This window comes from Olea europaea, unplaced genomic scaffold, assembly GCF_002742605.1.
Source record: "Olea europaea var. sylvestris unplaced genomic scaffold, O_europaea_v1 scaffold599, whole genome shotgun sequence".
Taxonomy (NCBI): Eukaryota; Viridiplantae; Streptophyta; class Magnoliopsida; order Lamiales; family Oleaceae; genus Olea; species Olea europaea.
In genome coordinates this window covers 78,071-93,698 of record NW_019264334.1, presented here as the reverse complement: position 1 = coordinate 93,698, position 15,628 = coordinate 78,071, and the positions used below count along the sequence as shown (strand labels likewise).

At 38.2% G+C, this 15,628-nt stretch overlaps 1 protein-coding gene across 2 annotated transcripts in view; it reads right to left on the bottom strand.

Moving 5' to 3' along the window:
* Positions 1–14,538, bottom strand: part of LOC111389491 (mediator of RNA polymerase II transcription subunit 22b-like) — an 18,268-nt gene extending 3,730 nt beyond the window's left edge. The window contains exons 1-2 of one of the 2 annotated variants that reach the window (XM_023014405.1): positions 14,202–14,538; positions 12,879–13,086 (exon numbers count right to left, since the gene is read on the bottom strand). In XM_023014405.1, the coding sequence (XP_022870173.1) occupies positions 12,879–13,052 (174 nt within the window). In that variant the 5' untranslated portion in view covers positions 13,053–13,086; positions 14,202–14,538. Of the gene's footprint in view, positions 1–12,878; positions 13,116–14,201 lie in introns of both variants that reach the window. The other variant, XM_023014404.1, reaches the window with a different exon arrangement.
* Positions 14,539–15,628: the final 1,090 nt, after the last annotated feature.

The window sequence follows — 15,628 nt, the reverse complement described above, 5'->3', positions numbered from 1 at the left end:
GTTTACCCCCTCATCGGGAAACTAATCACTCCATTAGACTTAAAGAGTGCACGGAGCCAGTCAGTGTCAGGCCTTTCCGCTACTCGCACACTTAGGAAAATGAAATAGAGAGGATGGTTCGGGAAATGCTTGCAACCAAAATTATTCATCCCAGCATGTCTCCAATCTCTAGTCCCGTTTTGCTCGTCAAGAAGGACAACGTTGGCGGTTTTGCACTGATTACCGTGCCCTCAATAAAGCTACCATTCCCGACAAATTCCCAATTCCTATAATCGACGAGTTACTGGACGAGCTGCATGGAGCAACAGTTTTTTTCTAAACTGGACCTCAAATCAGGGTGCGGGGAGAAGACATACGAATGCACGAAGGGCACTATGAATTTTTTGTAATGCCGTTTGAGCTCACGAACGCACCGACTACCTTCCAATCACTTATGAATCAGGTATTTCGAGGTTATTTGAGAATGTTTTGGTGTTTTTTGATGACACCCTTGTATACAGCAAGGACAGGAAGGAGCATGAACGGCACTTGGAGATGGTGTTACACACCCTGCATATGCATCAGCTTTATGCCAACATCAAAAAATGCTCATTCACGCAACTGCAAAGAGTATCTGGGCCACCTGGTGTCGGCCAAAGGGGTGGCAACTAATCCTAACAAGATTTTAGCTATGGTAAATTGGCCAACACCAAGAACTCTTAAGGAGCTTCGTGGCTTCCTGTCAAGATATTATCGAAGGTTTGTTGCTGGCTATGGAGCTATATCTTGGCCACTCACACAGCAATTAAAGAAGGATGCATTTGGGTGGACTCCGAAGGCTGAAAAGGCCTTCCAACAACTGAAAACAGCCATGACTACGGTCCTAATTCTAACCTTTCCGAACTTTTCAAAAGCATTTGTGGTAGAGACGAATGCATCTGGATACGGTCTGGGGGCAGTATCGAAGTAGGACCAGCAGCCTATTACTTTCGTTAGTCAAGTATTGTCCTGCAAGTCCGAGCAAAAATCAATTTATGAGAAAAATTATGGCCATGGTGTTAGCTATTCAAAAATGGCGACATGACTTGTTGGGGCGGCGATTTGTAGTGCGGACTGACCAACGAAGCCTGAAGTATTTGTTGGAACAAAGAGTAGTACCCGGGGAGTTTCAACAATGGGTTACTAAACTGATGGGATATGATTTCGAGATACAATATCGCCCCGGCATGAAAAATAAGGCTACGGGTGCATTGTCTCGGGTTTGCCCCCCAGTAGAGTTCTCGGCCATCACGGTTCCGACAGTAGTGGACGTCCAAACATTAATGGAGCCGGTAGCCACCGACCCTCTGCTCTCCAAAATAAAAGATCTACAAGGAGACACCGACTCCCACACAAGTTTCTCACTAGAGCAAGGCAGATTGCTGTACAATGGGAGACTAGTAATTTCTCAAGCCTCTTCATTGATTCAAAACTTGCTGAAGGAATATCACAACAGCCTGGTGGGTGGTTACTTCGGTTTTCTTCGAACATACAAACGACTGACAGATTTGTATTGGAGAGGTATGAAGAAAGACATCAAAAAGTTTGTGGAGGAATGTGCTCTGTGCAAGCAGAACAAAAATTCAGCTCTTTCTCCCGCAGGCCTCTTACAGCCCCTGCCTATTCCGTGTTTGGCTTGGGAAGATATCTCCATGGATTTCAAAGAGGGATTGAACAGAAGTTCAGCTCGTTCTCCTGCAGGCCTCTTACAGCCCCTGCCTATTCCATGTTGGGTTTGGCAAGATATCTCCATGGATTTCATAGAGGGACTACCAAAGTCCGAGGGTCTGATTCTATATTAGTGGGAGTAGACCGCCTGAGAAAGTATGCTCACTTTCTTCCCCTCAAACACCCATTCACGGCTCCGAGGGTTGTAGCCATATTTGTCAAAGAGGTGGTAAAACTTCATGGTATTTCAAGATCCATTGTAACAGACCAAGATAAGGTTTTATTAAGCCACTTTTGGACGGAGTTATTCAAATTACAGGGCACTTTTCTTCATCGAAGCACGGCTTATCACCCACAAACGGACGGACAGACTGAGATTGTAAACAAGTGTGTGGAAACTTATTTGCGGTGTTTCACCTTTGATAAGCCTCGAAACTGGATTACATAGCTGCCTTAGGCCGAGTATTGGTATAATACCACTTTCCATGCTTCTGCAAAGACTACTCCTTTCCGAGTGGTTTATGGAAGGGACCCTCCCCCGCTCATCAAATATGGTGTCCAAAACACAACCGTCTCAGCCGTTGAATAACAGCTGCAGGACAGAGATCAGATTTTGGAAGAACTGAAAAATCATCTGCTCCAAGCTCAGGCCAGAATGAAGTTGTCAACCGATCAGCATAGGAGAGAAATTGAGTTCATAGAAGGAGATTTGGTCTATGTAAAGTTAAGGCCATATCGCCTACGGTCCTTGGCGAAGAAACCTAATGAGAAGTTGGTTCCTAAGTATTTTAGGCCATATAAAATATTCAAAAGGGTGGAGACCGTAGCCTATCTGCTGGAGTTGCCACCAACAATCTCAATTCACTCGATTTTTCATGTTTCTCAACTCAAAAAGGCTATGGAAGATTCGGAATTTAGCCAGCTCTTCTTCCCACGCATCTGGACACTATTCTGGAATGGATGGTCGAGCCAGATCAAGTGCTTGGGGTTCGCAAGGTAGGCAGTGAACAGCAGCCAGAAACAGAAGTGTTGATTCAATGGAAGGGGTTACCTAAAGAAGAAGCATCCTAGGAATCAGCCAATTCAATCAAGCAGCAATTTCCCAATTTTCACCTTAAGGACAAGGTGATTTTGGAAACCGAGGGTATTATTAAGCCCCCAATCCGTTTCACGTATGCTAGAAGAAAAACAAAAAGATTGAGAAGCCACTAGGAGGAGGGGTAATAGCATTCGGTTATGAAGCATGTGGGGGGAGGGAAAGTCTATTGAGAAGTAGTGTTATAAATAGAGGGAGAGAGGAATAGACTGGCAGCAAATATTTAGTAAGAGAAGAGAGACTTGTAGTCATTTCTATTTCTGTAATTTTCGGCATTTCAATTCAATTAAACAGTTCTTGCAAGTTCAGTTTTCATTTGGAGTCTTAACACAAGAATCCTACCATTTCACTGGTGAAATCTTACTGAGCTCTGTGTTGTGTTAAGGTTTGTGTATATATTAAAGCATGCATTCTAGATATAACTTGCTCAGGTATTTTGGTTATTCTGGGTTTTTGGACAATTTGTTTTCTGGTATCAGAATATTATATCGTTTGTTCATAATCCACATGAATGATTATGGTGTTAAATACGTCACAAACTCCTCTAACTCTAACAACTCAAACTCAAGTGTATCAATCAAATAAACAAGCTCAATGATTCTTCAAGTTACTATGGTTCATAATGCTATACGCCTTCATCACAGTGCTTAGCATCATATAAGAGTCATTGTAATGCTCGAGTAAAATCCCCACCCACCCTGCAAAATGGACATAATATCCCAACTTTGCCATTGGTTCTATAGCTGATAGTGTGAAAAGTCATGGAAACATTGCATTCTCTTAACAAAAAGACGTGATATATATGAAACATAACTTTAGGCAGATCCCAAGAGGTAACAGTCCATAGAACCTATTAATTCAACCCTTTAGCACTTTCCAAAATAAGTTATAAAGCAATGACGAATAGATCTTAAAACAGGGTCATTATATTGATGCTTTTGTGAATATAAGGAAAGTCACCATATTTAATAGGTTACTATTAATGAATATTGTAATTGATAGTTACCATATTTAGTTTTGATTTTGATACTATATAATGAGAGAATATATTGAAGGGCATCGAGCCTTATTGAGTATGGTATCAGTGCTAGTTCCTTAGAATTTTCTCTCGTTTTCTTGGTTGGGTTTTCTCACGAAAAGAGTATTTGCTCCTCCCGTTCAGTCTACATCGAATCAGGTCAATCGTTTCCTTTTCCTATTCATGTTCATTTTAACGTATTGAGGAAGTAATTCAAAATCAACCTCAAATTAGGAGTCTTTGTCCACATATTTGTCATCACCGAAATTGAACTGTAGTAAACAATAGTCCAGTAAACTCCAATTTCATATTTTCTCTGGTGAATTTGGCTCTTCCTTACGCTCAAAAGCATCACATTTTCTACTTGAAGGATCAGGCAAAGCAACAAACCCATTATTGCACTTGGGCACAATTATTATCATCTCAATGGGTGGTGATGCTAGATGTAGGTTGGTAGCTAACGGGGAAAAGCAACCATAGTGTTGGAGAAGTAGCACTGAAGAGAGCCGTGTTGGAGATTTGGTATGACGTGTTGTCAATTTCGACTCAATTGTTTAGAATGCGAGTTTGTTGGCGCGTCTTTGATTAACTGGCGACGAGGAGGACAAGGTACAAAAGAGGCAAGTGCGGTGAGGAATGATGATTTTTGGGCTAGGTTAGGGTTTGCATGTAATGGGTCTTAGGTTATGATTTTGGATTTGGTATTTAAGCTGCATTATATGGATTGTTGGCTTTTATATTAGAATAATGCTATTTGCAGTCGTTCACTACCGCAATCACCTTACGTGGCATACATATTGCGTTTGGTGATTTGATACATTAATATGGTAATTTTATACCTTATGCAACAAATCATTAACCGCCACATGTATATCACGAAAGGCAACTGCAGTAATGAGCGGCTGCAAATATCATTATTCTTTTTATTAATGATTTAGTGTTTTAGGCCTGGTTTGGGGCTTGATTTATCAAGTAATTGGCTGTTGGGTTTTGATTTAGACCATGAGTTATGTTAGTTGTCGGGTGCTTGTTTTGGGCCATGTGTTTTGTTGTTGGGCTATTGGGTAGTAGGCTGGCTTTATTTTTTGAACTAATGTAGGCTGCAAATAATGAAATTAAGTGGATAATGGATCGAGATGTTAATTAGGTAAATAGGGTTTTTGGAGTTTTGGGCTTGTTATTTTGGGTTTGGAAAGACAGCTAAAAAGGGAAAAAAATCGTTTTGGTCAAGGAGAAAAGAGAGACATGGGAGTGCATATAGTTAAATTTTGGTTGCTAGGATGATAAGCTCGGAGGAAGATCATCTTTTGGTTCTTCTATGTAAACTGTTATGTGGGATTTCTTCCAACTGCAAAGTCTTGGCCAGTGATATATTACTAGATTTTTGGCCAATGCATTAGCCATTAAAGCTTTATCAGAACACGAATTGTGTGTTCAATTGAGTTATTCTAGACTGATAGAGTTCGCTATGTGTGGTTGGCACACTTCGTGAATTCATTTGGAAATTCTTCTTTGGGGATGTGAGTTCTCTGGAGTGGTTTTGGAGTGTTCTTGAAGTGGTTTTAAAGTAGTACTTGACTATTTCTGCAATATTTGTTGTTTTTGGGTCTCTCGTCGTCACTTTTTTCAATAGTTGGTTGCTGTGATTTAGGTCTCTTTTTCGTGGGCACGAGCATTGTCACCGCCGCCTATTCATAATTACAAATATATGCTTTTACCAGCATCAATTTGAGAGAGATGTCTGTGGCATATAAAGAAAGCTCGAATATAAGGAAAGTTACCATATTTAATAGGTTACCATTAATAAATATTGTAATTAATAGCTACCATATTTAGTTTTGATTTTGGTACCGTATAACGAGAAAACTTCTCACATTGAGGGGTATCGAGTCTTATTGAATATCATTGAGTATATTTAATAGCTTTTACATGTGTGATTGTTGTGCATGTGGCTCATATAGAATGAAACACAAACCCTGAATCAAATAGATCGATGCCGGAGCGAAGCGAAGTAGAGTGAGACCCTATTTTTACTACTGAATAAAATTATCTCCACTTCGCTGTCGTGAACGTAGGCACACCGCCGAACCACGTAAAATCTTGTGTTGATTTTTCTTTTCATCTCTTTATTAAAATCCAACAACCAATATTAGAGCAAAGTTCAGATGGCGAGTTCTTCAATTGCAAAATTCGATGTGATGAAATTTGACGGATCTAGGAATTTCGGATTATGTCAACGAAGGGTGAAGGATTTGTTGGCGCAACAAGGGATAGTGAAGGCACTATTTGGGAAGAAGCCAGAGGATACGTCAGATGCCGATTGGGAAGAGCTCAAGGCGTGAGCAGTTGGTACAATTACGCTTTGTTTGGCGGACGAGATCACGTAACACATCGTGGATGTTGAGTCTCCGGCAAAGGTTTGGGAGAAATTGGAGTCGTTATATGTCGAAATCCCTCACGAACAAGCTGCATCTAAAGCAGGGGCTGTACGGGCTGAAAATGTCGGAGGGTACAAATCTGATTCAACACACCAATGTGTTCAATCAAATTATCAGCGATCTATTACGACTCGAAATCAAGTTTGATGATGAAGATAAGGCAATGATTTTGTTGAGCTCACTTCCTCCTTCGTACAACCATCTGGTGACCACGTTGACGTGAGGTAGAGAGATTCTCGAATTGGAGAAAGTCACATCAACCCTGTTAGCCTACAACCAGCGAAAACTGCGTACTAGTGAAACTTCACAAGGTGAAGGGTTGATCGTAAAGAGCTATCAGGATCGTGGGAGAAGGAAGGATGGGGGTGGTTCTTATAGAGGGAACACGAGATCAAAATCTAGGAATCAAAATAAGAAAAGTGTCAAGTGCTACAAATGCCATCAAATGGTCTTCTTTAAGAGAGACTCCCAATAAGAAGCAGGGCGATGAAAGGAAAGGTTATGGGTTCTCAAACTCAGCTAGTGTTACAAAAGGAGACTCGAATTCTGGAGATGGAGACATGCTCTGCAGGTAATTCTAAAAAATTAAATGACTGTTGGGTACTTGATTCAGCCTGTTCATATCACGTTTCCTCAACGTGATTGATTTCATTCATATCGTTTTGGTAATTTTGAATCTGTTCTGATAGGTAATGATACATCATGTAAGGTCACTGGAATGAGGTCCATGGTAAGGACCTTGGAAAATGTTAGGCATATACCTGAATTAAAAAAGAATCTAATTTCTTTAGATACTTCAGACACAAATAGTTACACTTATAAGTCAGAGTGTGGGGCTCTAACAGTGAAGAAAAAGGCTATGATTGTGATGAAGGGTCAGAAATTAGCTTGGAATATCTACTAGCTACTTGGGGATACAGTTGTAGGTGGAGTTGCTACAGCAGAATCTGAGTAAGATGAAACTCTTCTATGACATATGCGACTGGCGCATATAAGAGAACGTGGCATGGTTGAGCTTCACAAGAGGAATTTGTTAAAGGGGGTAAAATCATGCAAACTGGATTTTTATAAGTTCTGTGTACTTGAAACAGTCCAGAGTATAGTTCAAGATGGGAAAGTACAAGACAGGGCATTCTTGATTACGTGCACTCAGATATTTGGGGACCAGTGAGAGAGTTGTCCAAAAGTGGATCTCAGTATTTCATTACTTTAATTGATGACTTCTCTAAAAAAGTTTGGGTATATTTCATGAAGTACGAGTCTGAAGCCTTTCCCAAGTTCAAATTGAGGAAAGCAGAAGTAGAGAACCAAACAAGCAGAAAAATTAAGTATCTGAGGACAGACAACGATACAGAGTACACAGAATCACAGTTTCTGAAATTTTGTGAGGAGCATGGTATTCAGTGGCACTATACAGTTTGCAAGACACCGCAACAGAATGGTGTAGCGAAAAGGATGAACAGAACAATTGTAGAACGGGCAACATGTTTGAGACTGAATGTAGGGCTCTCAAAGAGTTTTTGGGCAAAAGCAATAAACATGATATGTTATGTCATAAAAAGATCGCCATGAGCAGCACTAGATAGGAAAGTTGCAGAGGAAGTTTGGACAGGTAATGAAGTTGAGTATTCTGAATTGAGAGTATTTGGGCGTCCAGCTTATGTGCATGTATCTAGTGATCAGTGATCCAAACTTAATCCGAAATCAAGAAAATGCATTTTTCTAGGCTGCGTGAAAGGTGTAAAGGGTTACAAGTTTTGGAATCCAGAGGCAAGGAAGATGGTGATAAGTAGGGATGCAGTCTTTGACGAAGCATCCATGCTTAAAGCTTCTCCAGATAAAGAAAAGCTCAATTCAGACGATGGCAGAGATAAAAGCCAAGTGGTACAAGTAGAGCTAAACAATGTTAACACAGAAATTAATGCTCAGGGAGCGGATAGTTCTGGATCAGAGGTGGAGCAGCATCATAGTGTTGCCTTAGATCACGTCACACAATCAAGCCACCAACAAAATATGGATTAGATGATTCGGTTTCTAATGCACTTATTACCAGTAATAGCGATCCTATAATCTTTCAGGATGTCATTGATAGTCAGGAGAAAGGTAAATGGATATATTCTATGACGGAGGAAATTGAGTCACTACATAAAAATAATACTTGCGATTTGGTGGAGCTTCCAGAGGGAAAGAAACGATAGGGTGTAAGTGGGTGTACAGAAAGAGAGAAGCAATGTCAGAAAAGGAAAGAGAAAGATACAAGGCTCGATTAATAGCAAAGGGATACTCACAGAGGAAGGGAGTAGATTATGATGAAATTTTCTCCCCGGAGAACATACACACCTCCATAAAGATTGTTTTAGCAATGGTGGCTAATGTTGATTTGGAGTTATAGCAGTGGATGGGAAGACTGCTTTTCTTCATGGTGATTTGGAGGAACAGATTTTCATGGAGCAACCAGAAGGGTTCTTGAAATCAGGAACAGAGAATCTTGTTTGTAAACTGAAAAAGTATTTATACGGGCTTAAGCAGTCTCCACGGCATTGGTACAAGAAGTTCGACTCTCATATGATTCAGATTGACTACAGTCGTTGTGAGTATGAGTGTTGCATTTACTACAGAGTTCTTGATGATAGCTCATATATTTTTTTGATGTTGTATGTGGACAACATGCTAATTGCTGCTAAGAACGTGGACGAGGTAGACAGATTGAAATCTTTGTTGAGCAGTAAGTTTGATATGAAAGACTTGGGACCGGCTAAGAAATTGATATGAAAGACTTGGGACCGGCTAAGAAAATTCTTGGCATGAAGATCAACAGAGATAGGAACGCCAGAAAATTATGGGTATCTCAGAAAAATTATTTGAAGAAAGTGTTAGAGAGGTAGGTTTAGCATATCAGATGCAAAACCAGTTGCTATACCATTGGCAAATCACTTCAGATTGTCTAATAATCAGTGTCCAAAGAATGAAGAAGAAATTGCAGAGATGTCAAAAGCAACTTATGTCAGGACAGTTGGATGTTTGATGTATGCAATGGCATATACCATACCAAATCTAGCACATGCAGTCAGTGTGGTTAGTAAGTATATGGCTAATCCTAGTAGAAGGCATTGGAGAGTTGTAAAGTGAATTTTCAAGTACTTTAAAAGTACAATAGAGTGCGGGATCATGTTTGAGAGAGAACGCGGTGATATTTCAGTTCAAAGATACGTAGATGCAGATTATGTAGGGGACTTGGATAACAGAAGGCCCCATACAGGTTATGTTTTCACACTCGCAGATGGGCCCATATGTTGGAGATCAATGGTGCAGTCACTTGTGACATTATCTACATCTGAAGCAGAGTTCATGGCGGCAACTGAGGCAGCCAAGAAATTATTGTGGTTGAAAGGGCTTGTCAGGAAACTTGGGATCAACCAAGATGGAATGAAGTTGTACTGTGATAGTCAGAGCGCCATCTTCCTAGTGAAGAATCAGATTTATTATGCAAGAACCAAGCACATTGATGTAAGATTTCATAAGATAAAAGAATTGGTTACTTCAGGAGAGCTGTTGTTAGAGAATGTGCATATCTCAAAGAATGAAGCAGATGTGATGACAAAGCCAATCATAATGGACAAGTTCAAGTATTACTTGAACTTGATTAATATCTCTAGGTTTTAGAGAGGATGTGTCTCGACCCACTGGTCCTAGATGGTGTGGTTTTCCAGATTATGTTTTCTCCTAAGGGGTGAATATTCATCAAAGTGGAGATTGTTGTACATGTGGCTCATATAGAGTAGAACACAAGTCCTGGATCAAATAGGGCGATGCCGGAGCAGAGCGATGACATTGGCCTGTGCGGGTGTAATTCACTATCTAGTTGTTTGGGACGCTGAATAGGTTGGGGTGTGGGGACAATGCCCCCGCAGTACGATATACGTATATTTCTTGTACGGGCCTTAAAGTCTTATATGGGTCCAGGTTAAGGTTAGTATAAATAATATGTTGTAACCCTATTTTTACTACTGAATAAAATTATCTCCGCTTCGCTGTCGTGGACGTAAGCACACCGCCGAACCACATAAATTCTTGTGTTGATTTTTCTTCTCGTCTCTTTATTATTGCGCATAAAATCCAACAGTGATGAAACTATATTAGGAAGCATAACTAGGGGTCGAGCCACAAAATTATTTAGTGCATGAGGGATTTAATAAAGGTCAAAAAAAAAAAAATTAAAAATGTAAGAACACAACATTTCCTACAAGAAATTTTAAGAAAAAAATCTCTCCATGACCAAAACGAGCAAGTGATAATTAGAAAAGCATTGTATCAAATTCACCAAGTTCACCAAATAATGTAAAATACTTATTATAAATAACAACATTCAAAAAATTAAAATGCACTTATTTAACATTACTTGAGCAGTGGATAAATTAACATAGAACTATTTTTGTGTAGCAACATGATAATTTCCATCGGAGCTGCACTTACAGGTTATTGCTATTTCACAAATTGTAGCATGTTCAGTCGGTGCCTAGATTTAACATAAAAGGAAAAACAGAAAACAAAAAGAAGAAATAAAAGGAAAAGGAAAAATTTGAAAAATCCACCCCCACATGCAATTGCTTGACTAGTTACAGGTTACAGAAATGGGCTAACTAGTTATGAGGATTGGGCTTGGGCTTGGGCTTGGGCTTGGGTTGGGTGGTCTAAATTTTATTTTGGACTTGGCTTTACAAAAATTCTCTTGTTACATATTTAATGGTGGAGCTGGGCTTAGACTGCCCTGGCCCAGGCCAGCCTTCCCTTAGATTCCGCCACTGCTTCCCTGCTATTATTCATCAAATTATTTTTCCACATTTTGAAATGCATCAAGTAGAACTATGATAGATCTCCTATTCATTATACATATACGTGCAAGGGAAAGAAGAAGGATGGTGCCGGCATGGTAAAGAATCAAAGGGAAAAGCTGTGGGCTGCACCAGTCACTCAGCTCCGAAAGGTACTGTTGGTGGTTAAAAGAAGCAGTTACAGGAGGTATTTGGGTATTTCAGTTAAAAAGTGGTTGGCTAGTTTCGTATTTTGGTTAGGAAGCAGTTGGCACCAAGAACAGATAGGCAATGGTAAGCTTAGAGAAGGGGGGGAAATAGGAGTTTTGTAGGAGAGAACCTACCTCTCAAGAGTTGGTGCCATCCTTGTAATGTCATTTTCATATTTGCAGTGATCTGTAATACAATTCTTTCATTTTCATATCAAGAAATAAAGTAACATACAGAGAGGATCTCCTCTCCATTTCCATCCGTTTCTTTTTGAACGGTATTTCCATCTGTTTCTTTCATTCAATACATACATAACAACCTATTACACAACAGATATCTATCACACTACACTACTATGTTTTCCAGGTGTGCTTCTCTATACGTGCTCAAGGATGTTATATATTCTAAGTCTTTATAACCCTTTTCATCTAGATGTTTTCATGGTGCACCAAATAGCATGACTGTGTATAGGTAATAGTGGATACCCCACGCTCCCAACCCCAAGTCCAACAGCAATAAGCTGGCAATCTCCACATGGACAATCACATGTGTGAAGTGCAGGTGGTTTTCGTAAAATATTGCGTACATATCATTCCCCCCACAATGTACCATCAAAATGTGGGCATTTCAACTCTTCACATAATAAAAAATTTGAATACAGAACTAAATCCTTAACATATAATGCATTGAAGTATACACTAAACTGCAATAATTTTTTGCTTGATTTTCACCTATCTTTTGATGTAAGAGGACATTAGGTACATGTTACTGGACACACCGCACAGTTCAACAAACATAATTCGTGTGAAGTGCAGGTGGTTTTCGTAAAATATTGCGTACATATCATTCCCCCCACAATGTACCATCAAAATGTGGGCATTTCAACTCTTCACATAATAAAAAATTTGAATACAGAACTAAATCCTTAACATATAATGCATTGAAGTATACACTAAACTGCAATAATTTTTTGCTTGATTTTCACCTATCTTTTGATGTAAGAGGACATTAGGTACATGTTACTGGACACACCGCACAGTTCAACAAACATAATTTAACTTATTTTTGCTTCTTTCATCCTATCTAATGCAGTTCAATCCAACCCATCAAACATGCCATTAAGTATCTTATTAAGTGAACTTCAGTATATCAAAGGTGTTAACAATATTTTTATAATCTTTTCTAAAGAAATAAGAAAAAAGGCCCTCAGAACAGCCGGGCTTCCAAACATGTTCCAAGTGGCTGTCAGTTTAGAAATTGGATTTACTCATTTACGTTAACCTGTTTGGTTTAGCTTAAAAAGTTGATAAAAATCCAAGTCAACAGTTAATTTCAATTGAACATTCCATAGGACCCAAGTCTACTAAAAATCTAATTTTAGCAAAACCAAAAGGGGGCTAAACAGGAACACATATTATCACCTAATCTTTCCATGCTCACATTTTCTAAAATTCAAATACAAAAATAAACCACCCTCGTTATATTAATTTATGAAAGGCAACATGCTCATTAATCGTTACACCCTGATAAGAGTTTTGTAATCTAATCGATCAAGAAATAACGTGCATAAAATAATTCTAAAAATTTCATAAGTTATTCAAAGGGATTAGCATGATTACCCGTGAAACATTAACAATGAATCCAAAATTATCGACAAGATTTCCAATGTCATTGTCCACTCTTTGCAAAAGGGTCTTTTGCTTTTGGGCTGCCGCTGCTGCCGCCGCAGCAGTTGGTCCGGCTCCACTGCCTACGCCGGCTCCACTACCCAGTCCCACTCCTCCTTTGTTCATTATAATACTCTTACTCAAATTACAGTATCTTTCGCTGCATATGAAGAACTGTTGATTACAAAGCTATAACATTAAGGGGGAAAAAGGTCAGAAAGACAACCTACAAACTGAGCTTGAGAATACTTTAAAAGCCATTGTGAAAAAAATACTTTAGGCCAATGTTCAATGTTTTAGGTTTAAAAGGCCTTAAGTCCATTTCATAATAACTCAAACCCTTAGATAGAAAATATCCTTGCTTGGAAAAGTCTTAATACCCTTGCCTAAAATTAAAAGCCAATATTTTTCTTAAACCACGTGCTCATTTCTTGCCAACTTTACTAGTGGTCTCCACTTCCCATGATTTCAACAAGTCTGTAAAATTTGGGAACCAACAGAAAAAATAAAAATAAAAATTATCAAACACTGTCATCAAATAAAAAAGCTCCACCACTTCTCCTCCATGGAGCATGCACCAATTATTGTAGACTACGCCTACAAGTTTCTCTTACTCATTTCATCAAGCCAAATGCATTTTCAAGTGACCCATCTTTGACATAAGAATGATGTTATTCATAGTGAAAATTACATATAGTTGTCCTACGTGGCAAACACGTGGCACTTTGTATGCATTGATATCATAGTTTTGTATTGCCTCATGCGTCAAATAACAAAGCGACTGTATGTGACGACTACCAGTAGTCTATGAATAGCATTAGTCTTGAAATGAATGCTAACCAAGTTAGTTTCAAAAAATGAGTCAGATTCGTTTAGTAATGTTCTTACATAGGGGTGAATCCATAGACAATTGATGGGAGTAGGTGCATGATTCAATCAGGGGCGAAACAGTGTTGGGCCTTACCGTGAATCTCTATAGTGCTATAAATTAATCCTTTAAAATGTGCTTATATTTCAATTCAATTTAATTGCAAACAACTCATTTTGCAAAAAAATAATAATAGTAATAATAAATACATAAATAAAATAAGGATGATAAATTGCAGTAATAGGTCTAGATCAACAAACACAATCCAAGAATTTAGTTTCAAAATATGAAACACAACTATCAATAAAATTTGTAACGTGAAAAGTTCCAAAAATCAAGAGTAAATCTAATTTTATAAATAAAATAAACAACATACACCGATTATAAAGGGGAAATTGAAGAAGTACCGGGGAGATGGTCCTAGGGAAAACTAAAATCAGGTTGGAGATCACTCTCCGATGAAGAAATTCGAATTCCGAATCGTTTGGCTCTTCTCTCACTCCAATCGAAGTATTTGAACTGTTTAATCACCACCTACTTCCTCGATCTGGTATTCAATTATTCCAAAATTTCCTTTAATTTCTTCTTCCCTGTTCGATTTTCTGTATCTTCAAAAGCTTTTTGAGCTCTATTTGTTCTTTTCAATTGCCGATTTAGTACCCACGCACTCAGCGTGTAAGTGTGTGCTTTCGTGAGGGAGAAGAAAGAGAAATAGGGAAATTTTCTTTATAAAGATTTTAATTTTTAGCCCGTGATACAAATCTTTCCAAAGCCACTCAACTTATACCATGATTATGACTACTCAGTGAAATTTAGTCCCTATTTGGCTCTCATTATAATTCTAATTCTAATTCTAATCTAAATCTAATTCTAATTCTCATTCTCATTTTTTTCTCTCTCTCTTATTTTCAAACACACAATCTTCCATAAAATAATATTACACGTAAATCAAAAATTTTTCATTCTTTTTCAACCACACATTATTCAAAAAAATATTATTCCCACCATTAAAATTTGACAAGAATGGGGGCCAAACGGGGGCTTAATTTGCTTCGCGATACGAGTAAAGTTTCAATATTTGCACTCCATCCATCAATATCAAAAAAATCGTTAACACTTTCGATGACGCGACAGACAGAATTGTGATATGGCAAGTAACTACCATTAAAATAACGCTGATGTAGATATGGAATTCAAATCATACATAAACGTGTCTCATGTGTCTTTTAAATAGGACTAAATAAAACTCTCGGACCGAATCAAATACCACCCGAACTTAATCGAACCAAGCGGTTCTTTTTAAATTAAATACCCGAACGATTATCTGAATTGAGAACCGACGGGTTCGATTCGGTTCCCGATTTTATATCAGAACCGAATCTCTCCAATTTTTTTAATTAATTTATTTTAAATAAGTCAATTTTTTTTAAATAAATTTGATAACTAGTTAATTTAATCAAAACCAAAAATATGATTTTTTTTTCCTATTTTTAATTTCCATTTCAAAGCTAATTTAATCAAATTGATCTAAATTTCATCCAAATTTATTACTCTACCATAGTATCGTTTATATCGTTCTAGAGAAATCAAATTAAAATTTGACAATGCCTCTTTTAATTATTTTGAGTTTGCTATCTTTCTCTTCCTGTGATTTTAACAATCAAATCTATGAAGAACTCGGTAAAAAAAGATGCAAAAGACACATAAGATTTGGATTACGTTATTTTGTAAGAGCTAAAATTGAACATATCCTTAGTTGAATTAATGTAATGTAGCTGGCCATATGTTTGGTGATTTTTTATTGGAATCATTTGAGTTTTAGTTGTTTTGAGAT